Source organism: Sceloporus occidentalis, unplaced genomic scaffold, assembly GCF_023333645.1.
Source record: "Sceloporus occidentalis isolate IW3139 unplaced genomic scaffold, rSceOcc1.0.p SCAF_5, whole genome shotgun sequence".
Lineage (NCBI taxonomy): Eukaryota > Metazoa > Chordata > Lepidosauria > Squamata > Phrynosomatidae > Sceloporus > Sceloporus occidentalis.
This window is the reverse complement of record NW_028316985.1, coordinates 156646018-156671186: the sequence shown is the minus strand read 5'-3', so window position 1 is coordinate 156671186 and position 25169 is coordinate 156646018. Positions and strand designations below refer to the sequence as shown.

The 25169-nt window shown below is 37.7% G+C and overlaps 1 protein-coding gene across 7 annotated transcripts in view; it reads right to left on the bottom strand.

Annotated features, from left to right (window-relative positions):
* PDE5A (phosphodiesterase 5A) overlaps positions 1-25169 on the bottom strand; it is a 95411-nt gene that overhangs the window by 7464 nt on the left and 62778 nt on the right. For 6 of the 7 annotated variants that reach the window (XM_089525874.1, XM_089525878.1, XM_089525881.1 and 3 more), the window contains 10 exons: positions 22368-22427; positions 16062-16208; positions 13715-13840; positions 12040-12134; positions 8017-8104; positions 5249-5349; positions 5007-5084; positions 2205-2268; positions 1176-1250; positions 292-375 (listed from right to left, as the gene is read on the bottom strand). In XM_089525874.1, the coding sequence (XP_089382000.1) occupies positions 292-375; positions 1176-1250; positions 2205-2268; positions 5007-5084; positions 5249-5349; positions 8017-8104; positions 12040-12134; positions 13715-13840; positions 16062-16208; positions 22368-22427 (918 nt within the window). The remainder of the gene's footprint in view (positions 1-291; positions 376-1175; positions 1251-2204; positions 2269-5006; positions 5085-5248; positions 5350-8016; positions 8105-12039; positions 12135-13714; positions 13841-16061; positions 16209-22367; positions 22428-25169) is intronic. The other variant, XM_089525876.1, reaches the window with a different exon arrangement.

Genomic DNA, 25169 nt, shown 5'->3' with positions numbered 1-25169 from the left:
TAAAGCACAGCAATAGCAAGTACATTTCTATACCGCTTATCAGTGCACTTAAGCACCCCCTAAGCAGTTTACAATGTGTAAGCTAATTGCCCCCAACAAGTTGGGTACTCATTTTAGCGACCTACAGAAGGATGCCACACTGAGTGACCTTGGAGTCCCTGGGATCGAACTCACAACTGTGGCTGTGAATGGCTGCAGTACTGATATTTAATCACTGCACTACAAGGGCTCCCTGGAGAGATTGGAGAGTCGTAAGCTCTCCAATAATATGAGCCACTTCATATACTGTACCTCATAGAGCTGTAAGCAGATGGCATCAATGAATCCAACTTGCATGCTGGGGATTTTGTTTTTCTTTTCTCGGTTCATTAAATCCTGAAAATCACATAAAACTTGCTTTGAAGCAATACAAATTATGCACTTGCCAAAACGTGGCCCAGTTTAGCAACTTATATCAGAGAGGCATGTTGACATTATATAGCATTAAATGGTAGTCACAGTCCTCTGGCAGTGCAGGCCAAGCTAGTTTAGCTTCATTTCAAATCCCACTTCAGTCCTAGCATCCCCTAAGTAATCTATTTAATTCTGTTGCTTTAACCATTCCATCACTAAAATGGTAATTTGAATGATCTGTCTCAGGAGTGGGAATTACACAGTCATCCTGGTGTTGTTAACTGCATTTCGAGCAGCTTTAAGTCAGCACAGCCAGTATTTATTTCATTTGTATACTGCCTTTCTCCTAGAAAGGGACAGAAAGTAGTGAGAGTGGTAGTTCAACAACGTCTAGAAGGCCTGATAATCTACCTCATGGGGTTGTCATAGAATACTACAAATACTGTTAAGTGGAATCACTGAAGGAAGTGATTTCAAGGTCACATGAACAAAGATCTGGAAATACAGAAAAATTATACACATGAAAAAAGCTAAAAAATTCAATACTTTCCCTTAAGATGCTGTTTCCCACACATGAAACAGATGGTTTAATGTTGTCATGGGGGTGGGGGGAACATTATCAGCTGTGCAGTGAACGATAAAAATACTTGATTTTATTATTTATTATTTGATTTTAGATGATGAGATCTAAATTCTTACATATGGAAAAAATAAGTTCTAAAATCAATAAGAAATAGCAAATAAGAAAAAAAATGTTCTTTAAAGATGGTTGTTTTACTTACAGTTGGCTCTATGTTGAGTTCTTTTCTCTCTTTATCTCCCTGATCAAAGAACTCCGCAGCTACAAGCTCAGCTATCTATGTTTTTGTAAACAAAACATCACAACCACTTAATAAGTTTAATTACTCTTTTATCATAACAATAAAATATTTCACATAAGTAGAATCATCATATTAACAATGTTTCCCCCAAATGATGAACTGCAAGAAGATTAGAAAAAAAATTGAACAATGTTCACACAGAATATATAGCAAGGCTCAAATGGCATATATCCAAATATTAGTCCCAAATAGAGTAAATACACAGAGGTTGCATCTACAATGCAGAATTAATGCAGTTTGACACCACTTTAACTGACATGGCTCATTGCTATGGAATCCTGGGATTTGTACTTGATTCTGGTCAGGGCTATCTGACAAAGAAGTCTAAATATCCCACAAAACTACAAACTCCAAAATTCCATATAATTGAGCCATGGTAGTCAAAGCAGTGTCAAACTGTATTATTACTTCAATGTAGATGCAGCCTGCACTAAACTAAAATAAATGACTTAAGTTCTCCCTCATGGCTGATCTCTCAAACTAGAAAACTGCATTCCAGCAGCCTCCAAGGCCACATGTGAGATAAGCTATCACATCACTTAGCCAGATGATGATGGGAGTTAGAGCAGCTCTCCCTTTAGCAATATATCCACTCCTTGAAATAGTTTGTGGGTTATCTCAGAGTTTGGACTATAGCTTCCATTCAGCACAGCCACTAAGTCAAGCTGTGCATTTTTCTTCCTTGTTCATGTGCTTATAGGTTCTAAGGTAGAACTCTACAAACCATCAGTAATAAGTCTTTGCAAAAGCCCACAATGTAAGGGCTTTGCAACATGATAGCTCCTTAAAAATACAGTTCTTTTGGTAATTAAAAAATACAGCAGGTTCAAATGGCAGGATATTTATTAGAAAGAAGTTTGGGGAAAGTGAGGGGCTAACTTTTAGAGAGTTTTTAAAAAGAGATTGGTTATGCTTTGGACAGAAATTTACCCGTTGCTGAACTGGCCATGGTTTTGTTATTGCTGACAGGTCACACGCAGTCATCAGCATTGCCCTGTAGAAAGAAGGTATGATTTTATACATTTCTTTTTTCTTTTCTTCTTTTTTCTTTTAAAAAATACACTTTAGCATATTTTGCCAAATTATGTAAAATAAGATTTTGGAAAAGTGAAGCGGCCTGTAGATTTATAACTATTTTAAAAGAATAGTTTGTTTTAAACTGTTTTTAGCCATGTATTTAATATTTAATTGCCTTGGGGCTCATTGGGGACTGAGGCATAGTAAGATTCTATAAATAAAAATATTTTTTAAATGTTCGTAACAGGTAGGGCCTTAGTAAAATGTTGCAACATGGAGTGGTTCTGTTCAGTGTTTCAGCCTACACCAGCCAGTCATTCCTTCTCCCAAGATATTCCATTTCACTACCAACTTTTTTATTTTCCTTTTCCCCATGGACACTCAGTATTTTAACTTTTCTCTTAAGATTACGATCTTTTTCTCCTAATTCTGTCAATACTTACTCCAGCTTCTAGCATGTTGTACCCAGACACCCTTTTTATTCTTATGTATTCTTCTTTGGCTATGTAGACATCCTAATTCAACCTCAGATTTTTCCATTATACAAGATTAGCCTCCCTAGATCCTTCATATGTGCTGCACTACAACCAGCATGCCATTAACCATATTTTCTGTGAGTGATTAGAGATGTAGTCCAACAGATTTTAAGGGACCTAGTTTATGGAAGGATGGTATATATGGTTGGTTCCATCTCTGATCAAGTCAGCTTTTGGGCTACCCTTGCCAAAATTAAAATCTAATACTTTCCATGGCTTCATAAAGAGAATGGATGCCAGATTCCAAGACAAAAAATGGCACAACTGCTGGCAGCAATGAGCTGTTTTAAATTCCTATCCCAGCAAGGAGGCAAAAGCCTTAAGGAACCATACAGTTTCAATGTGCTGAAATGAGATTTATGCAACTGTCAAAACCTCTGCATATGGCCAGCCGTGGCCTAAGTAAATTTTTATACATTCACCCATCCATCCATCACTTGGTTTATAACTGGCCTTTCTCCCAAACTAAGACTCAAGGCACCTTACAAAAAGGAAGAAAATACAACAAAAACGCATACAGTTGAAACATAATTTAAAATATACAAAACTATGATTAAAGGAGTATTCAATAAGAAGATAATTAAATTCATTTAAAATCTTACTTTAATAGATGAAAAGCAGTGCAGCACCATAAAAGACTTTTAAAATCCATTTTAAAAGACTTGCTGGGGGGAAAAAGTCTGAAAGGAAAACAAATTACTTCCAAACTTCCTAACTTCCCTAGGGAAGGAGTTCCAAAGTGTGGGAGCAGCCACAGAGAGGTTCTTCTTCTCTAGTTTCACCAACCGTGCCTATGAAGATGATGGGATAGAGAAGTGCCACCCCTGCAGATATTAGAGAGAAGGCAGCCTCTTAGCAGAAGATAGGGTCCTTCAAATGGTCTGGGCCCCAGTCATCTAGGGTTTCATAGGTGAAAACAAGCACTTTGAATTGCACCTGGAAACAGACCATCAGCCAGTGAAGCTGTTGAAATAAGGAAGTGGTATGCTCCTTGTTTTCAGTACCCACTAGCAATCTGGCTTCAGCTCATTGGACCAGTGGATGTTTCCAAACACTCTTCAAAGGCAGAACCCCATAGAGTGCATTACAGCAACCCAACTGGAATGTAGTGAAGGCCCAAGGAACAAGTTCAGATGGCACACTAGTTTTAATTCAGATGTCCAAATGTGACAATTGAGAAATCTTTTTAACTAGAGCACTACTAAGCAGTGAAATAGATCAAAAGTTTGCATACTGAAAGAAATGAATGGAGCAAGCTGCAGTAACATTAACAGAACTAGGATGTTCAGCCAATATGGAGAACAAATGAATAGGAATATAAAAATGCAGAACAACTTGCAACCAAAAAGAAGGTCTTATGTGGTTTATATATCTGTGGTAGAGACGTGACCTTTCCCTTTTGTATTTGTTTGATTTATATAACCAGGGCATCACCACCCCTGGGAAACCTCTGGCCTCCCAGACGTTTCAGAGGACAAGAACTCTAATAATCCATCAAGCTCCCATTGGTCAGGGCTTCTGGAAATTGAATCCCCAAACATCTGGAGGACATTTTTTTGCCATTCAATCTAGGCTCACATGCAGAAGCCATCTGAATTACTCAAAGCTTGGACAAGGTATGTTTTGGGACTGCATAGACAGGCTAGCTGATAAAATCTTGGAGCTGTACAGTTCAAACAAATAAATAACCTGCTCAAACTCTGGAATCATTCCCATTTCTTGTTACAGGTACTGCCATCAAAACAGAGTTGTTCTATTGCATGATAAATATATCAGCTTAGCTTCCATACTGGTTCCCCAGGGGCACAGCTATTGTAACTTTAACTTAACTGTTACTCATGAATAACCTTCCTGAATATAAAAAGTTAACAGATCAGTGCTTCGGGACAATGCAGCTTCAGTTAAGGAACAATATGGCATTTTATCAAGCCTTTTACACCCTGTGTTGAGCAAAAAAAAAAAAATGAGGGGTTACATAACTATCAGAAGCTGGTTGTTCAGCTATATGCACAATATAATTTCTTTCTGTCATCTAACAGGCCAACTCAAGTCAGCCATTCAATTAAACTAAAGGTCCTGTGACCAGTATTCTGGCCTAATGCTAAGAATTATAAATAAAACTGTAGAAAAAGTCAGAAATTATATTGTAAAAGGCAGTAGAAGTACTTTTTTTACTTACAGAAATAGTTCCTTTTGATAAGGGTCTTCCAAGTTAAACTGTTTCTTCCTCAGAAGGTCAAAAAACTCTCCTCTTCTCCTTAAAATTAAAAAAAAAAGGAATATTTATTGAACTCTGCAAAGAAGTTGCTATACACCTGTCTATTTAAAATAGAGAGAATCTCCAAGAAAGAAAAGAAGAAAGATTGAACTATGATGTTTTCATAGCTGGGACTTATTCATAACAAAGTAACTGAAACTTACTTAATGTACAGTGCAAGGTCTGTGGCAAGAATGGCTTGTTTGATCATTTTCAGAGTTGCCTTATATTCTTCAACAGAAAGACCACCAAGAATCTGGTTTCCCTTCAAAACAGGAAACATCAAGTCAGTTTTAACACCCATAAATACATATACAGCATTGTCCAGCAGCGTCATATTTTTATTTAATTTGTATATGAGACAATGCTGGATACAAGAACAGAACACAAATAAACCAGTTCCAAGGCTGCCAATAAAACTAACATGGAGAAAAATCCCCAAATATAATCAATAAAATAAATGGATAATTAAACTGTATATTAAATCATTTCTTCATTGAGCTTTTTAACTGGGAAGTACTAATTTTCCTTCTGCTTTGGACATTATTGTTTGTAATATAGAAAGACAAACAGGCAGAGAGAAAGGAACATAAGTGTTACATATCATCAGATTGGGTAGCTGAACTATTTGCGAAACTCTAAAGGGCTGTTGCTTGCTAGACATCTGTTTGGGCTTATGGACCTTGACATTTAGCTGAGCCAATTTTCTTCCAGAGGACACTGTTTTCAGATCATTCTGAGATTTTTATTTATCTCACTCCTACTTAAAATAAAAGTCCATTTTGTCAACTTTCCCCCCAGTATGACCTTTTATGGTGCCTGCTATTTTTCTTCCACAGTGTCCCAGAATAAAATGGATGCAAAATGGTTAAGTTCCTAATAGAGTGACTGCTGCTACCACTGTATAGTGATAGTGGCAATGGCAGCAACAAAGACACAAAACCTCTTGCAGGGAAAGAAAGTAGTATTATGGTGACTTCTAAGATTGACCTCCACTGCCAACAAACTATTGGGATAATTCTTTTCCCCTCTAGAGCTGTGATTCTCAACTGTTGCTCATTTAACCTCTGCACCAGCTCTGATGGCACAGTGATTAAATGCCTATACTGCAACCACTCACTCACAAACCACTAGGTTGTGAGTTCAATACCAGCCAGGGGCTCAGGGATGACTCAGCCTTGCATCCTTCCAAGGTCCCTAAAATGAGTACCCAGCTTATTGGGGGCAATTAGCTTACACATTGTAAACTGCTTAGGGAGTGCTTAAATGCACTGATATGTGGTACAGAAATGTACAGTGTGCCTGCGTCATACGTGGGTGCCTTTTACACGGCTTTCAGCTAACGCTGAAAGCTGCACAATGAGGTTGTAATTGTGCATGCATTCATGGCGCGTGCACTGTACCACACCACGCCATACATAATGCACAAGCTATTTGCCTTACACGGAGGGGTCCAGAACAGATCCCCTGCACAAATCAAAGGCACACTGTACTTGCTATTGCTATTGCTATCTGTATTTTTTTAGACTTCAACTCCCAGAATTCTTGAGCATTGGCCACACTGGCTGGGATTTCTGGAAGATGAAATCCAAAATATCGGGAGGATCAATGGGTGAAACCACTGCAACCAGGGAAACTAGGCGAAATGGTACCCCATTTTAACCAACTCCAAAGCAATGTTATTATTTTAAGAGCACCTTTTGTATATTAAGAGTACCTTATTGTATACTAATTAGTATTATTTTAGAGATATTTTAATCATGTAATACTTGGCAGGTTTTTCATTCTTCTTTTTTTCTTTGACCTTTACTATGTAAAGTCCTGTGCAAACTTTACAGCACTCTATAAATAAATGTTAATAATAATAATAATAATAATAATAATAATAACAACAACCACCTTTCTGTGTAGCTATCTTTGATATTAAGGTCTAAATCCAAATGCAACAGTCCCAGATAAAATAAACTCACTGAAGCAATGTGATAGCACATTCATTGCTAACTGGCAGTGATCAATTGATTCAGTGGGTCAGACTAACAACTGGATTTAGGCCTAAATACTCATATGTTACTGCAGCATTTCACACTTGTAAGAGAGTAAACCCATTGCTTGCCTGATGTGAGCAGAATGTGCCCTGCTAATTCCTCATGTATTCACTTATGCATATGCTTGTATGATGTATCTACATTAACCAGAGCTTGGAAATATAACTTTTTTAGATTACTGCTCCCAAAATGCCCCAACTAGCATGGTTACTGAGGATTTCCAAATAAATATGTTTTCTGAACTCTGACATTAAAACAACTTCATTGTTTTAAGCTGTTGCCCTGGTATGAGGCAATCTAATGTACCAACGCATATTGCAGAACAAGAGCACTTGCCCCTAACTGTATAAATCTTACTTTCTGTAATGCAGACTTTCAGATTCATTCTGAGTCTGTTTTCTATTAATTTTATTTTTTTTTAAAAAAAATTACTATGAAAACATATCTCAAATTATCTTTGTGAGCTGCAAAGATTTTTAAATCTTTGTTCCACTGGATAATAGTACATGAACAGGTATCTGGTTTTGCAACTATTTGGAGACTCTTGGAGAGAATAATATCAGAAGGGCGTGTATTGCTGCTGTGCAATATTCAACAATATTTGACAGTAATTCTGGCTCCATGGAAAGATTAGCCAGAGGTTTTAGCCATGAAAGTTTATTTTGCTTCAGGTCCTGAAAACAACATCAGCAAAGTCCCCTGAGCTTATCAGCTGGTATTCAGAAAAGCTTGGTAGGTCTCAGAATGGCTGTCTTTCCTTTCTTTTCCCAAAAAGGAATATAAAAACATTTAAGAATGCCTAAGTCTGGGAACCCATCCAAAACTAAAAATAAAAGTGAACCACACAAGGTTTCCCTCTAGTGCACACACAACTGCGTGTCATTTACTGGAGTGTTCAGGATCATCAGGCACTGGTCGAAATGGTGATGTTCCATGATTGAGTGGCAATATAGCTGTGCAAGTGGGTGCTCACTCCTGAAAAGCAAAAAGCAGATAGAAGACATCATTTGCCACTTCCAGCTTTTAAGAGAGCTGAACATGGGGCTACACATATTTCTTTTCCAACACCGGTGACTCTGATCAAACAGTTTTTTGCACTGTTTCAAATAATACAATGACCCATTTCACTTGAAATTGACACATTTCATCTTTCCAGGGTAGCGAATAAAATATCTCTCATTCAGGACCATGTCCCCCCCCCCCCATTCCCACACCCTGAAGTGTTGTCCCTGAGCTTGTGCTTTGGCTTTGAAAGTTAGGATACTACTAGAAACAATCCATGCTAATCATCCAAGCTGAGATTATTGCAAACGTTCACCATGCATGCATTTTGGGACCATAGAGACACCACAAAAAAGAACTGCAGAGAGAATAGTGGAGATTTTAAATAAAAATTGCCACTAGCATCCCTCCTGGAATAGCCACAGATCTGATTCAGTAACCATGGGCCAGCTGGTTGAGGTCAGCTTAACATTCAGTACAGAACTTTTTTTTTAATAGAAAAAGTATTATGTTCTATGTTGATAGGACAGTGTAAAAAAGAAAACTACAATAACTTGGGTAGAATTCAAGTGTAATTGGGATGTACCCCGTCCAAGTTGGGTTTGGGTTTGAATTTGGGCTAGCCCAAATTTTGTCTAGTGAAATAACTTCTACAATCAATGACAGGTTGAGAGTGAGGATACTTTTGCAAAAATCTGTGTATCAGTTATTGGAGGACCCAAGCTGAAGGGTGCAGTTGTCTTCATGTATTGTTTGTAGGATTCTCACAAGCACAGTGATTGGCCACTCTTTTGTACACCTGAACAGAAAGATGGACAAGACAGCTCACCAGTCTGAACCAGCATAGCTGTTCTTCTGTTCTCAAATCAAATATTGCCCTGGAAGTGAGAAATTATTTGGGGCTGGATCTCCAACAAGCCCAGTAGCTGTGGTTCTTGCTACTACTCAAGACACACCAAAACAACTAGTGGTTCTCTGTGATAGAGGGACAGTATATTGCACAGTATACTCTGAATTGTATCAGTCTGCTCAACAGAACACCTCTCTTTGGGAAAGGAAAGCTCCAAATGCTGGGATTTTGTACAGTTTCTGCCAATTTTCAGTGGTAGTTGTTCTAGCAGCAGGAGCAAACAAGAGCCCTCAACACAGCCTGGAGGATATGCACTGGGTTCACACGCCTCACATTGCCCATTCTTGCACTACAAAGGCAACATATGTTGTTCATTAAATATTCAAGAAGTCCACAACAAATAGATCTATTATTGTTACCCATGATGGCTAAGAATGGAATGTCTAAGTTGAAAGGCCAGCCATCTCTGATTATCAGATGCTGGGAACATGGCGTGTCTACCTCCCTCACATCCTTCTTCTGAGCTTGATAGAGGCATTTGGCAGTTGTAGTAAGACATGTTGGATTAGATGGTCTTTTTATCAGATCCTGTGGGAGATCAATTTTGGCTGGGTGATTCTGGGACTTACATAGTCCAAAACAGTAATTCTTTCAACTGAAAGAGTTGGAACCATTTAATTGATGTGATCAAGTAAACACCATTCTCATCTCTGTTGTTTCCATACACAATTCCTAGTAAATGGGGTTGGAGGAAGAAGGAAAGGGAGGAAGCTTTATGCCAGTAAAGATATTTTTAAATTCAAATCTGTTTCATGTAATTTTTGTTTGCCACTGCTTGCAGCTTTTTCACACAAACACACACACACACACACATACAAAACAACATCAAAAACTTGCTTCTAAGAAGCCAAGCATCCCAAGTCTCCTTGATCCCACAATCCACAAAGGGCAACATTAATCTACAATTTAATCTATCTGTACTAGCCTGGGGGAATTCTTTGAAAAAAACAAAAAGCACTAGAACCATTTTTAGTCCAAATGGAAAATGTTATGAAAATGCAATAGTCTGCTTTGTGCTACGTATGAAAGCTTTGTTGTTGACAATATTTCCCAGAACATTTTTGGAAGGATAATGGTACATCTCCAGATGACTCTGAAAAAATAATATAATCCTAAACACATACACACAGTTTTAAAACAACTGGTTCTACCCTTTGCAGGCTGCTGGATGTGCATGAAAGAAGAGTGAGAAGAAGGAGGTGGGTACAGAGAGAAGAGCATACCTTTCTTCTCACGTGAAGACAGTATGTACTAATCTGAACTAAAATACAGCCAGCCCTCTATATCCATGGATTTTTTTTTTATCCATGCATTCAAGCATCCATATTTGAAAATATTCCAAAAACATATACATTTCAAAAAGCAAACCTTGATTTTATCATTTTATATAAGACACACCAACTTCAGCATCAATGGATTTTGATATCCACAGCGGGCCCTGGAACCAAACTCCAGAGGATACCAAGGGCCCAATGATTGAGAGCAAGCATGGTGTACTGGTTTGAGTGTTGGATGAAGAATCCTGAGACCAAGGTTCCAGTCCCTTGGTCAGGGAGAGCCACTAGGTGACCTTGGGCAAGCTACACTTTCTTGGCCCCAGAGGAAGGGCCCTAAGAACAATTCGTGCCAAGAAGACCTTGTTACAGGTTCACTTTTGGGTGAATAAGCCAGAAACACCCTGAAGGCACACAGCAACAACAGCAATATTCCTCCTTCAACCACCATATATACAGTGACACAGAGTTCCAAATGCTGCAGCTCATGATGTTATAATGGGCCCTTGGTATCTGCTGGGGTTTGGTTCCATGACCCACTGTGGATACTAAAATCCATAGATGCTCATATCCTGTTATATATAATGGGGTAGTAAAATAGTGTCCCTTATATAAAATGACAAAATCAAGGTTTGCATTTGGGTTGTTTTTTTTTTTTTTTTTTGTGGGGGGGGAGTATTTTCAACCCATGGATGGTTGAATCCATGGATGCAAAATCTGCGGATATGGAGGGCTGACTGTAATAATCCAGAAGGTATGCTTAAATTTAATGCACCTTCCCACATAAACTTCATAATCATAAACATCCCAGGGATTAAAATATTCATGGTTACCCATATTAGCCACATAACAAAATACATAATTCACAAGCAGCAATTTTTTTTTGGGTGGGGGGGACTCCAAAGCATAAAATACACTGTGCAAGCTTTCAAAGCTCCACTGTCTTGTTTTGGTGGATTATGGATCAAGTTCTTCAAAACTTGATATTGTGCCTTCTCTCTCACACACAAACAAAAATAATAGAGTCAAAAGTGACTGCAAGGGCCATCTATTCCAACTTCATTATTTGTCTTTTTTTTATGATAATGAAATTACACAATATTTGTGTATGAATGACCTAGAAACAAGTAAAAAATGATTTTTCTCCAGTAAGTTGGCAAATTTAACAGAAAACTGAAATTTATCAAAATATGTTGCTTTAAGCTTCTTAAAAACTATATACTGCTTGTAAAAGCTTTAGTTACTTTAAGTTGTGGCATACTATTGATCCCAATGACTACAATGCAGTTATATTGTTTTGCTAGATAAGAGAAGGTCTCAATCAATGCTTTCTTGCTTGCTTGTTTGTTTGCACTTCTAAACTATATCATACCTCATAATGTCAACCACCAGGCTGTTTATTATTGCATGGCACTCCTGGGGTAACATCTGTTCCTAATACCAGATTGTATAGTCAGTATTTTTTTTTTCCACTGACAGAGGGCTAAACCAAAAAATTAGAGCAGGATACTTTTTGACTCCTATAAATACTTCCAGGCTTGCTCACTTGCCTAATCAACTTTGCTTTTCCCTGTTTGCTAAAGATTCTCCATGAGGCTCCCCTAATTCATAGTTCAAAAGAAGCTGTAACTGGCAGACACGTATATTATGTATCCAATTTAAATTAGAGAGCTTAAATGTCTCCCAAACCCAATCTGTTCTCTTCTTACTTTTACTTTACTCACCTCTGTATGTAAGAATTGTTCACCCCTCTGTGATCTAAATCATGGCTCAGTGCTGCGATCAGCAAAGATAGTACCTCAACATCAGTAAGCTTGTTCTGTGTGTTATGAAATGCAGGAAAAGATAGGATTACAATTGCTAACAATCTGGATGTGACATCAATGGATACATTACTTTTTTCCTTTTCTGACTATGGGTATGTTAAGTGCATATACAGTTTGATATGCTTATTTAAACAGAAAATTGTTGGATTTTGTTTTGTTTTTGTAAACATTATTTTTTGGGGTAAAAGATAATAGTATCTACTCTGAATAATAGCTCCGGCCCTGCCTCCCAAAAACTCCCTCAGAACGAAAATGTCTGTTGTACAAAATGTTACATCAAGATTTTCTTTTCTCATTGGTTATAAGTACACCAACATAGAATATAAAATACTCAAAAATCTAGCTTATTACAAACATAAGTAGGCAATAGCTAAGGTTCATGAGAATCTCAAGCTTTCAGATTTTAAACAAATACATTTTTACACTTTGCCACTGAATAAATACAGCTACCAACAAAGAGGCAGCATTTGAAAAGGCTCTCCCTGGTTTGACAGATTGAGGGCTTCTGCTTTGTTCTTTGCCCTTCTGTGGCCCACCTCTTTGGGGGACTCTGATTTCCTGTAGGGCTGAGCTGAATGTTCCAAGCATGGAGTGTATGCCAAGACTAATGAGGCTTGCTTGCTTAATTGCCAGCTGTGCAGTGCTCCATATGCATACTGGGTCCCAGCACTGTTAGAATAGGGCAACTGACTCATAGAACATAAATCTAACAACTTGCTTCACCCAGATCAGGGATGGAAAACTTTTGGTAGTGAAGTGTTTTGCCCTACAACTCCCAGCAACCCCACACAGCATGTGTAATGGTAAGGGACTGTGGGAGTTGTGGTCCACAACATCTGGAGAGTCAAAGGAACCCCACCTCTGACACATCAAATGGCATTGCCATATGATTCAGTCTGCATGTTTTCATTCAGCTTCAGTTTCATGTATGCTCAGAACTCTATGAACAACATAGCATGCAAACTGAGACGTTTGTAGCTACAGCAACAACCTTTCAGAAGCAATTACTGATGAGGAGATGTAGAAATCTCAGAAGCCTATACACTTTTTTTGTTTAGCCTTTTGGGTAATCTGATGAAGGTTAATATGGATTTTAGCATTTTTCTTATGGCTTATACAGCTACCTTTGTTTTGTTTTTAGGGTTTTTTTATAGTACTTTTTCAAGCTTACAGATGCCAGTGAATCCAGGAAGGCTGTGATGGACACATAGCAACCTTCACAAAAGTCCAAAACACACTGCAGAAATAATCCAGTTTGGCTTTAACAGCCCTGGCGCAATACTAGGGAATTCTGGAAACTGTAGTTTTGTGAAATATTTAGCCTTTTCTGTCAGACAGCTCTGATGCCACAAGAAATTACAACTCTTAGGATTTCCTAGCACTGAGCCAGGGCAGTTGAAGTTGTCTCAAACTGGATTATTTCTGCAGTGTGTTTTGGATTAAAGTTGAATTCTCAGGGATTCATCATGTGGAGACCTATAAATAACTCCTTAGTAAAGACTTCAGTATGGAAGTAACTGGTGTCTAAAAGAAATTTTCTGAAGGACTATAACATAAACATATCCAAGCATACCTGAATCTTCCCTGACTTTAAAGCAGCAAACATACACTGAGCTGTGTTAAATGCATGCCTCCAATTGTGATAGGCAACATTTTTCCGATAATTTTTCCTCACACTTAAAATCCATCTGCAAAGGACCTTTAAAAAAAACATAATTCATCAGTTAAAAATAGCACATTTTACTTTTACACCTCAACATACTTTCCATTTACTGACTCAAATTCCAAATTCTGTTCATCATCAGTATGGCACATATATTCTAAGGCTTTCTTCGTGGAACTGATATATTTTAACTCAAAGGGAGTAATAAGGAGAAATATGATACATACAATCCTTTAATGTAATATTGTTGGGTCATACATATTTTAATCATAGTTTGATCATAGTTACCGCTACACTTTTTGCTTACCCCACTTGTAAAAAATTATATATTAAAATGATAAAACTATGTCTAATTTTAGTATCAACTGTACTAAGACCCATTGAACTCAGTGGGACCTAATGTTAATAGTGACTATGAAGTCACATTCACTTCAGTGAGTCTTCTCTAGTTGGGGTTAATATTGGATTTAGTACATAGAATTTTAAATTACTACAAAATAGGTTTGTAGAAGAAAAAAATAAATAAAATGTTATGGATTGTTTTTTGTTTCTTCATTTCTGAGTTTCAGCTGCAGCTGATCTGTGCCTTTCTCTCTGAAGTATGTTGCACAGAAATAGCAAGTTTTTTTAATGCAAGAATCTGGGAAAGTTACTTTTCCAACCCCTACTTTATAAATACAATGTTAAGCAAAGTGAAACAGATGAGTCCTTTTTAAGTATTTATAGTGGTGTATCATCATTCAGTCTTTTGGACAGAACCTATTGGTTATGCTAATTAGAAATCTGAAAAAAACTAGTGACAAATCAAAGTTGAAGGCTACAATTTCTGTGGTGAACAAAATTAACAGTTAGACCAGGCATCTCATACTGGGTTTCATTTTATTAGGTACCAAATTATTAGTTGTTAGTCAAGTTTATAATATATTATCATTGTTCTTTAACTATTATAAGGTATTACTTTACTATATTATTTATGTACATGGTATTTTTAACTTGCCATGGAAATTTTAGCATGTGTACTTGCATTGCAAAGGGGGGAGGTATGGCTAATGCCATGAAAAATTGATGTTGCTATTTGTTTAGACCTAGAATTGACATACTTCAATGTAGTATGTTAAATCTCAATGAATGCAGAATTTGCATAGGGGCAGAATGAAGCAATCATCTTGGGTCGCAGACTTGATGTGTCATAACATTTATTTGTATTGTTTTTATTGTCTTTTGCTTCCAGGAATAGTGTTTATTGGATTACCTACTTCACTGCAGTTTTAGATACTACTTAAGCATCTTGAGCTTGGTGGAGTATGATTCGCTTTGCTGTAGGCTGTAAAATGTCTTGAGCCAGCCCAGTAAGACTCCTAGATTTTTGAAGTAATTTTAGAAAGCATGTGTTCAATCATAGTTTATATTAGCCTGTGGTGCTCAGGACAAGATCCTATTTAGTGCCAATTAGAGAATGACTTATTGAAATCAATGGCCTGTTACAGACAGCCCAAATAAAGCTGCTTCGAGTCACAGTGGAGGTATGGTGTTTCAATGATGCATGCGTCCTAAGAGTCCAGAAGTCGCACCAAAGCCATGCTCCAGCCCTAAGGTCTGGAGCGTGGCTTTGATGTGGCTTCTGGACTCATAGGACGCATGCATCATTGAAACACCATACCTCCACTGTGACTCGAAGCAGCTTTATTTGGGCTCTCTGTAACAGGCCAATGTGAGCTACATTATTATTGACTTAGACGTCCAATTCATTTCAATGTCTCTAAAATTGGATTTAACGCTTAGTCTTTACATTTCTTTGTGAAATTTTATGAAATTGTTTTTTTCATTATCATTTGTCAATAGAAGGAGATCTGAAACATCATGATAGATCAGTCAGAAAAAATCCTTCTGGCAGACAGGTATTGTTCTTCATCTGGTCTCACCAAATGTGAATGTGTTTAATTACTGGGAAAATCACTCCATAAAAATTGACCAATGCTCTCCTAATGATGAGAAGACTTATTTTTCTCATGGATGTTTTGAAACCCATTGTTCAATTTCTACCCATATGTAATACAACAGGGATGGAAAATGTGCAACTCTCCAGGTATTGGAATTCAAATATCACTAGCCCTAGCCAGCACAGACAGTGTTAGGGGATGCTAGGAACTATAGCTCAACAACACCAGGAGGACCACACATTTACAACCTCTAACTAAAATTGAAAAATACTTGCCACACATAAATGGTCACTCTTCTTATATTACAAGATTCTCACCTCATGTTTCATCTGGAAATTCTGCACGAGGTTAAGATCAGTGAACATTCGGATTGTGCACAGAGAAGTCTCCATATCTGAGAGCTCAAAGTCACTGAAGTAAAAGTCAGTGAGCTTGAGAGATTGGGCAGATGGGACGACAGCAGCCTTGAAGGAAACCAAACAGAATGGCAAGTTACATCAAATGAAACCATCTCCTTTCAAAATGCAAAAAAACAAAAACACACATATAAGCAAATAACCAAAAATGTAGCATATAATCAAGTTGTAATACTCCAAATACAATAAATGTAGAATTAGTGGGCTGGGGCCAGGGGGGGTAGGGGTTTGTAGTCCATGACACAAAGCACTAAAAGCATCCCCAGACATCAACATGAACAAAATTGAGTTTTTTCCAACATAATCAAATTATCAGTAATTCCATTTTGTGCTATAAAAGCCATTTTGTCTCTACCACCATATCAGTATGAGAAGGCCAATGTTTTCAAAAAGTGAATAACATACCATGTATCTTAAAATATCCTAGGTTGAATCCTGTTTTAGGTAGTTAAAGGACCTTGCTGCAAGGCTAGGAACTACTCATGTCTAACAGTGTAATACTAATTCAAAGATGTCAGGCTGCAGAGGGTTAGGAACAGGCAGAAACCTCTTGTGCCTGTTGAACTGTTCTTCTGCCACTATAATTCCCTTTTGCTGAGTGATCTCAAAGATTAGCTGGTTTCAGATCTCCTTCTATTGACTAATGAAAAAGATCTGTCAGCACAGTTGGTCTGCCAGCTGGGATCAAAAGCCAAAGAAAGGGGGGCTGAGGGGGCAAAGAGCCATGTTAGCCCAGATCCAATCATCTATCAGCCAGTATGTAAGTACAAATTAAGCCAGGGTAGTCAAGTAAACTGCAACATCACAAATCTCAGAGGGCTTTGGATTAATACAGCTTCTGCTGGCCTAGTGTTTCATCAGCTTCACCTGGTTCTTGGCCACCTTGATGTGTTAGAATTGTGTTCTAATATATTTGAAAGCCCCTACTAATCAGCATAGGCAATACTGGGATGATAGAGGGCTGGGGGGCAATTTTCATCCTCTTGGTTCTGTTGGAAGAACTGAGGTGTCCCCCTGTCTTTTTTTATAAAGAACTGGTAGTGACCAGAACTTCTCTACCATTTTAACCTGCATTTTGCAAGGTGCCACACTTGGTTTTACTTAAAACTGTGCATCCTGGAAACTTCCAGAAGCACAATTCTTCTTTTCATTTCACCACCCCCATTTGGTGCTTAAAAACAGGTGGATCTTCATTTTGTTCTGCCCTGGGCTAATAGTGTGTACATGGTTACTCGATTTGTATTAAACACGTACACTGACTGGTCTATTTCTGATGTCTGTGTATGGTTGTGAAAGTTGGACAATAAAAAAATAGGTCAGGATGAAAATCAGTTCATTTGAAATGCGGTGCTGGAAGAGAATTCTACACACCATGGATTGTCAAAAAACAAATAAATTAGTCCAAGAGCAAATCAAGCTTGAACTCTCCCTAGAACAATGACTAAATTGAAGTTATTGGATACTGGACATTATCATGAGGCAACCTGACTCATTAGAAAAGATAAAAATGTACAGTAAAGTGGAAGGCAGCAGGAAAATGGGGAAAATGCATTACAGGTGGATTGATTCCTGCATATATTCAAGCCCCATAGGCTTGAATGGGGTGTGTGCCCCCAAGTGTGTGCAGGGCATGTGTCTCAGGGGTGTGCCCAATTAAAAATAACAGAGGTTGTCCCTCCGTGAATATTCAAGACCATGGACCTCAAGTCTACAAGAAAGGAGGGGTGACTGTAATGTTGTTGGATCATTTCTGTGTACCAGGAAGCCTTTCATGACACTGTCTTTACAGTCAGTTTACACTTCAAGCACATTCAGAAATGTCACAACTTTTCCCAGGGAACTGGCTCAGTTAGCAGAGGTGCCATTTGAAACTGCTGTGCCAGGTCTGTGTTGTCTAAACCTGTGTCTTCCTCCAAGTGTGGTCAGATGATTAATTTGCTAGTCCACCCTGCTTCTGTACAGAGAACGAAAACATTTTCACTTTTGCTGCAGGCAGCAAAATATCTTGAAAAGTTTCCCTAGTTCAACACAGCAGCACACAACTAATGGCTAGCACATTTTATGTCATCCAGATGCATATACTACATATTTATTTGGTCTTTGTCTGCTGTGTGGATTCCTGCCTGTGTGCTTTGCTGCATTTTCAAAGATGGCAGGAATAGTTTTATTAGACTTCTATTATGAGGATAGAAACCACAATAGGTACTTTGTTCTTCACCTCCCTGTTAGCACATATCTTTTACCACTTTCAGTTTAGTGTGCATGTCCAGCACTTTCCACCCACACTCTCCAGTTTGACTCACAGTCCTCATATGTATGGACACAAGGACACTGTTCGCTTTCCCATTTGTGGACAAACCAAATCAAGAAAACAAATCATTTTTAATTCAGCACTTAAAGTAGTTCAGCTCATTTACTAAGCAAATCTTCTTTCTTTGTCTATGAAGACAGTGCATTGGATTCAGAGTTGCACATGCATAAGATTACTTACACAGCATGATTCTCCCACTCTCTTTGCCCTTTATAGACCCTTCACCATGCAAAAAACCATGCCAGTGAAATAAGGGATCCTCTAGATCTAGGACATGAAGGTAGGCTGCAGTAGGACAGGAGGTGCCATGTACCAAAAAATTCAATCCTGCTGCAGGTTGCGAGGTTATATCCCACACTCTTCCATAATGTCCCTATCTTCCAAAATGGCACTGAAGGAGTACAGGGCATGCATTTAGCAAGCAAAAAATTTCCACTGCATGATCAACTTTCCCTATGCTCCAGTGAAATAATCATAATTTGTCAGATGCAAATAAAACTGCTGAACTGAAAATGGGTCTAACAGTGTAAATTGTTGCTGTTGTTATTGTTAATTGCCATCAAGTTGACTTCAATTTATGGCAACCCCATGAAAGAGAGACCTCCAAATCAACCTATCATCAACATATGATCATCAGGTCTTTCAGACTCAGGGTCATGGTTTCTTTGATTGGGTCTTTCCATTTGGAATTAGTCTTCCTCTTTTCCTACTGCCTTCTACCTTACTAAGCATCACTTTCTTTTCTAGTGAGTAGTCTTCTCATGATATGGCCAAAGTACAACAATCTCAGTTTAGTCACCTTGGCTTCTAGGGTGATGCAGGCTAGTTCAGGTTTGATTTACTCTAGGACACATTTAGTTGTCTTTTTGGAAATCCACAGAATCTGTAGAACTCTTCTCCAGGACCACGTTTCAAATGAGTTTATTTTCTTCCTAACAGTTTTCTTCACTGTCCAGCTTTCACAACCATAAATAGAAATGAAAATTATACTGGCATGGGCCATCCTAATTTTAGTATTCAGTGACCGATCTTCACCCTTGAGGATTTTGTCTAGTTCCTTCATAGCTACCCTTCCAAGTTCTAGTCTTCTACTGATTTCTTGACTTCAGTCTCCATCCTGATTAATAACTAAGCCAAGGTATGGAAAATCTTGAACTATTTCAGTGTTTTCATCGTCTACTTTCAAGTTATATAAAGCATATATGGTCATTATATTTTTCTTAATATTCAACTGTAAACCTATCTTTACCCTTTCTCCTTTGACTTTCTTCAGTAATTGTTCCAAATGCTTGCTATTTTCTGCTAGTAATATGTTGTCATCTGCACATCTTAAATTTTACTCCCATGTATTTAGACCCTGGTACAGAAAAGCATGAAGTCCTTGCAGTTATAAGCAGCACATTAATAATTTTAACTGCATACTTGAAATGTAGGGAAGTCTATCTTTCAGAAGGGGGGAAACACACAATCTGTTGTTTACATGCCTTGGGGGGAAGAGCAAATACATAGCCATTATTTTTATAAACCAGATGACTAATGTTTGTTACTAAATCTGAGCTTAAGCTATACATATGGAACATGCTGGTTGAAAATCAGAGGTGTTAGACAAAGTTTTATTGTGTCTACAAGGTAAATATTTGTTACCAAATTTAACTAAGTATTAGCATAGGCAGACTAGTTTTAGAATCTCTTGTTTTCAGTTAAGTGAATGGACATGATTTCAATAGCTACATGAAGCTGAAACATTTAGCCTGTATGTTTATAGGTAGGTACTCTAGGAGCTTTTGCAAAAACATTGCCAACAGTAATATAATTTAATTTGGAGCTTTTTTAGACTGTCAGTAAAAACAAATCTGTATATGAAATTTTCCATTACTACATATTAGAAAGTCTGGTTTCTTTCTAAATAAGGACAAGAATAAGTTTATTATCCTGAATTTCCTTTAAACCAACCCTTCACATGCATTTTGCTACAATTCCTATCACTTGAACTTCCCATAATAGCTGGGAGATGGAAGCTGGAGTCAAGCACATCTAAGTAGGTTGCTTTGGATAGTTTCAATAACAGGGGTTGTTGTTTTTTTAAAACCCATTAATAATGATATGCTAACTACACTTTGTCTTCAGAGTTAGAGATGGCTTATCATTTAAATTACAGGTGACAAACAGCCATGATGGTGCCACAGTGCAATGGCCTTATGATTTGGATACTTGCCTTCTGCTCTATTTTGCACCATTTTGCAAATAAAGGAACCACAATCCTGCATCATCAACAATATCATCATTACTTAAATCAAAATAAGGCAATTAAGTGGCTAATTGATTCAGATCTAGCTTCAGAGACATATTTTGGGTTCAAGAGGCTGGGGTTACATTTATTATATGAGTTATCGTGCAAACTATCAACCTATGCCAAACTTACCCAGGCAAACATGCATAGCAGATTTAAAATCCTGATATTACCCATGATTAAAATGTTCATTAAAACTTAGCAAGGATTTCTTTTTTAAAAATATTCAGATAAAGACACATATCTTCATTTATGTAACAGCTGTTTAAAAAACAAACAAACACTTGCACCTCCCACAAGCTGTAGCTTTGCAGTGACAGCATTTGAGTCCAAGTTAATGTCAAATTAAAAGAATCACTTTCTAATGGAATTTGAGGCATAGCTTCTGCCCAGGCGATGGCTCCATCACAAACAAAGCAGCAAAGTGGGGAAAAACAGTCCTGGCTTGTTATATTTCTGGCCCTGATACTGGTTTACTGAGTGCCTTTGAAAATATCACATTTCAGCTAGTCAACATTCATCTTATAAGAGTTAACAATAGTGTGGTAGAGCAACATGCATGAAATTATTATTATAGGGAAAATATTATTGTTATTATAAGAAAATTAAAATCTTTGCCTTTTTCATATTGATAAAAATTCTTGTAAAATATTTGAAGTAGTTGTTAGCATCTAAACTGGGGTTTATAAGAGGGAGAGTTGCATTTTAGTTCCATTTTTGCTAATTGTGAAGCTTGCACAGGAAGGCAAAAGGTCTTCGCCTGTTTTTTGTTGCTTGTCAAATATAATAGGGCCTTACTGCCAGTGTTTCATTTTTCTTCCTCCCTACTATGGCAGGAGAAGGCAGCATGAACACTGAGTTGTGATTCTGTGTTGCTACATAGATAAGATGATTTATCCCCAACCCTACCCCACATTAAGTCACATTAGGTTAGGTCTGTTCTGAAGAGTAATGGAAGCTTTTGCAAAAAAGAGACCTATGGAACCTGGTACCTTCTTAACTACCCAGTGGAAAGCAAATGGTCACTCAGGAAGCAGCTTGCTGGTATGTCCACACACACACATGTCCTAGTAAGCAATCTCTGGTGCAACAGCAGAAGGAGAATGTCAGTCACAATTTCTCCTCATGTTGGAAACTGCTCATGCAATGCAATGGGTTCTAATGGCAGCCAGCTGCTTCCTGAGCAACAAAGGGAACAGACCCTTTCAATCATAGTGGCTGCTTCCCAGTAAGAACAGACTGGGGGACTTTCATGGTCCCTTTTATGGCCTATGTATGGACTGTAAATACAAAACAGTCATGAGTGTGTAACTCCAGGCTACACATTTTTAACTGTCATACAGGATTCCAGACTTCACTTTTAAGATATCTACATCACTCACTCACTCACTTACTCACTCACTCACTCACTCACTCACTCACTCACTCATTCTCCAGACAAAGGTGGCAAAAATAAATGTTAGTAAAATGATTACAAAATGATACTCTTTTCTTTATGAATCCAACATCTAATGATTTGTGACTATCAATCCCAAAGTACCACCAAGCCATTAATAAACATTTTATAACCATAACACACTAGTAGAAGGGGAAAAAATGCCATTACCGCTGTTACCTGAAGTTCCCTTGCCTCTTCCTCAGCAGCTGAAGCATGGTACGAAAGGATCTAAAGAAAAAGGAAATAAAAAATGCATGCATATAAAATTGCTTTCAAAAATATATTGTTTGTGCTCAAGAGAGGAGCATTAGTTACTCCGGATTCTCACATCACACTTTTCCAGAGTGGTAATTCAGCAGAACTCCAAAGTAAAGAGCTAACCATAAGGACTCAGAAAGCTACCTTACATCAATCTATCTAGTCAGCTCCAATTAACAGCATCTTTCCAAGGCTTAAAATAGGACTCTTTTCTACTCCTACCTAGAGATCACTGGTGGTCTCTTGTACAAGTATTAATCCTGCTAATTTTCTTAAATCAGAAAATATCAGGGCAATTTATCATGGTACAGTATAGCAGAAGCAATTCACTTGTGCATTTGAACCTCAGATATATGTTGGTTTGCTTCAATCTACAATTTACAAACTGAAAAAGCAACACTTCTGGCCCTGATACTGGAGAAAGTCTCCCTCTCTTCCATTTATAGGTCTACAGTTTTACGTTACATAACTAACATATTATCCAGAACTTCAAGCCAGGTTTTAAAGTAGGATTGGAAATATAAGCACTCAGATGCAGTAGTAAATCACAACTAAGGAATGAAAAAAAGAAGAAGAAAGAAAAGAAAAGAAAAGAAAAGAAAAGAAAAGAAAAGAAAAGAAAGGGGGTAGCAATTCTTGCTGACAGAGGTGCTGGAACTTTGTTGCTTGTAATACGCTGGCCTTGCTATGCCAGAATAAGCAGAGGCAGGAGAAAGAAGAAAGCCATAATCATAATGCTAGTGAAGGCAATGGAAGAAGAGGCAGATTGGAACCCGAAGATTTTACTTCTCTTGCCACTGCTGCACAACCCTGGAAAAAGTGTAACTGTTAGTCTAGTGTTTAAACAGGACTCCAGCCATGGACTGCACAGCCCTTTGTACACTGATTTGTAGATAAGAAGCATCATATTTAGTTTGGTAATCCAATATTCTGGCCAAGGCTTCATATGATTCATAGTTAGGAAGAACAGAAATGTGATCTTTTGGATATCTTAGTCCTTACACTGAATTTAGTAACAAATTTGCATGTGACAACAATTCAGCAGACAAATTAGTTCTAACTTCTATCCCCCTCAAAAAAAACTATCAAACAACCCAAAATATTTTATTCATCTATCTGAAGTATTTATAAGCTTTCTTTTATAGGCAACCCTCATAAAATAACTTACTAAAGTGAATGTTGCAAGGTACAATTTGGGCTCATCAGCTCAGTGTACAGTTACGAGGAGGAAAACTGCTATACATTACAGAAGTTCCTAAGGAAGATATATTCAATATTGTCTTAAAGTCCTGGCTTGAAGGGTTAAATATATATCAACCAGAAGGGAGTTCCACAACTGTAACACAAACACCCCCAAGGCCCTGTGTCTTATGTTCAATTACCTACTTGACTTTACTGGTGAGGTCACATGCCTGGCCTCTAAAGCAGATCTGAGTATATGAAAAAAGTGGTCTTTATGGTAATCAGATCCTAACTGTTCAACAATACCAATACGTCAGGCTCAGAAATGTACTGAAAGCCAGTTCATTTGGTAAGAAATAGTCCAACATATTCTGGCCCCCACTTCAGCACTGCCCAATGAATGTGCCCTAAGGCAAATAAGCATTGTGCTTGGTTTCTCTGTAAATCAGTGCAAAATGGAGACCTATAGGAACAGTTTACCAGTCCTCTCCAATATAACGGAGTTCTGAGGATAGCAAGCCATATGTGGAGGAGTGGAGAAATCACATCTTTGCCTTAAATGAGCAAAGAAAATACTTTTTTATTTCATTGAAAAGAGTTCGAAATAATTCCATGCCTCTGTATGAAAGACAAATAGCTCACAGTATGGCTATAATTATAACCTTGACAAGGTTGTCATAATAAATTCACTTTTTCTAAGAGTTTGTAATGCAGGCATAAAATAAATTCTTTCTTAGCAAAATCCTGGCAGAAGTTTTGTCAGTGCAGGAGAAAATATTTTTTTGTTTAATGAGCAAATTCAAACTTATTATTCAGAGGCACATGCAAGGGAGGGAGGAACCTAGCTGCTTGGACTGGATTCATGTTTAACTTACATTTGATTAGAATTATAGGTTTGGTCTGTAGCACTTTGATCGTGAAGACTTTCTTTAATTCTTCAAAGGATAAACAATTATGTGCAACACACAAAACTGTCTAAATTAATTTTTATAAAGCCATATAATTAAAGAGTTTTTCTGTAAACAAATGCATGCAAAGCATCTAGATAAAGTTTAGCACGTGAACTTTCCTTTCAGAACGAAAAAAAATGGAACAATCTGTATTTTAAAAATATGGTATTTTGTTTATTCTGTGGATGCAAGTGAATCCTAAATCTACAACATTTGATTTCTTAGGTTACTTTGGAAGATAAGTGTAAACCTGGATCTCCTGGTGGGCTGTCCACTCATACCACAGCCATTAAAACTAACAGTAACCAATTCAAAGGTGAGGACCAGATGACGTTCATGCTTGATATGGTTTGATGAGGTTAGAGGAAGCCTACAGTAATCTTGATGCTGCTCCAGGTACTGGTTTGTTTGAAGGGCTGAGCCAAAACCACCACAGAAAACCTCAAGCAAGATGAAGAGGATGTCCCAGTGCTATAACTACGCCCTTTTTCTATGCAACAACATAAACCATCTACATCACCCTTGTAATATGCAAGATGTTTATGGAAGGCAAATCTGTGTCCACTGCTGAATCCCAGAA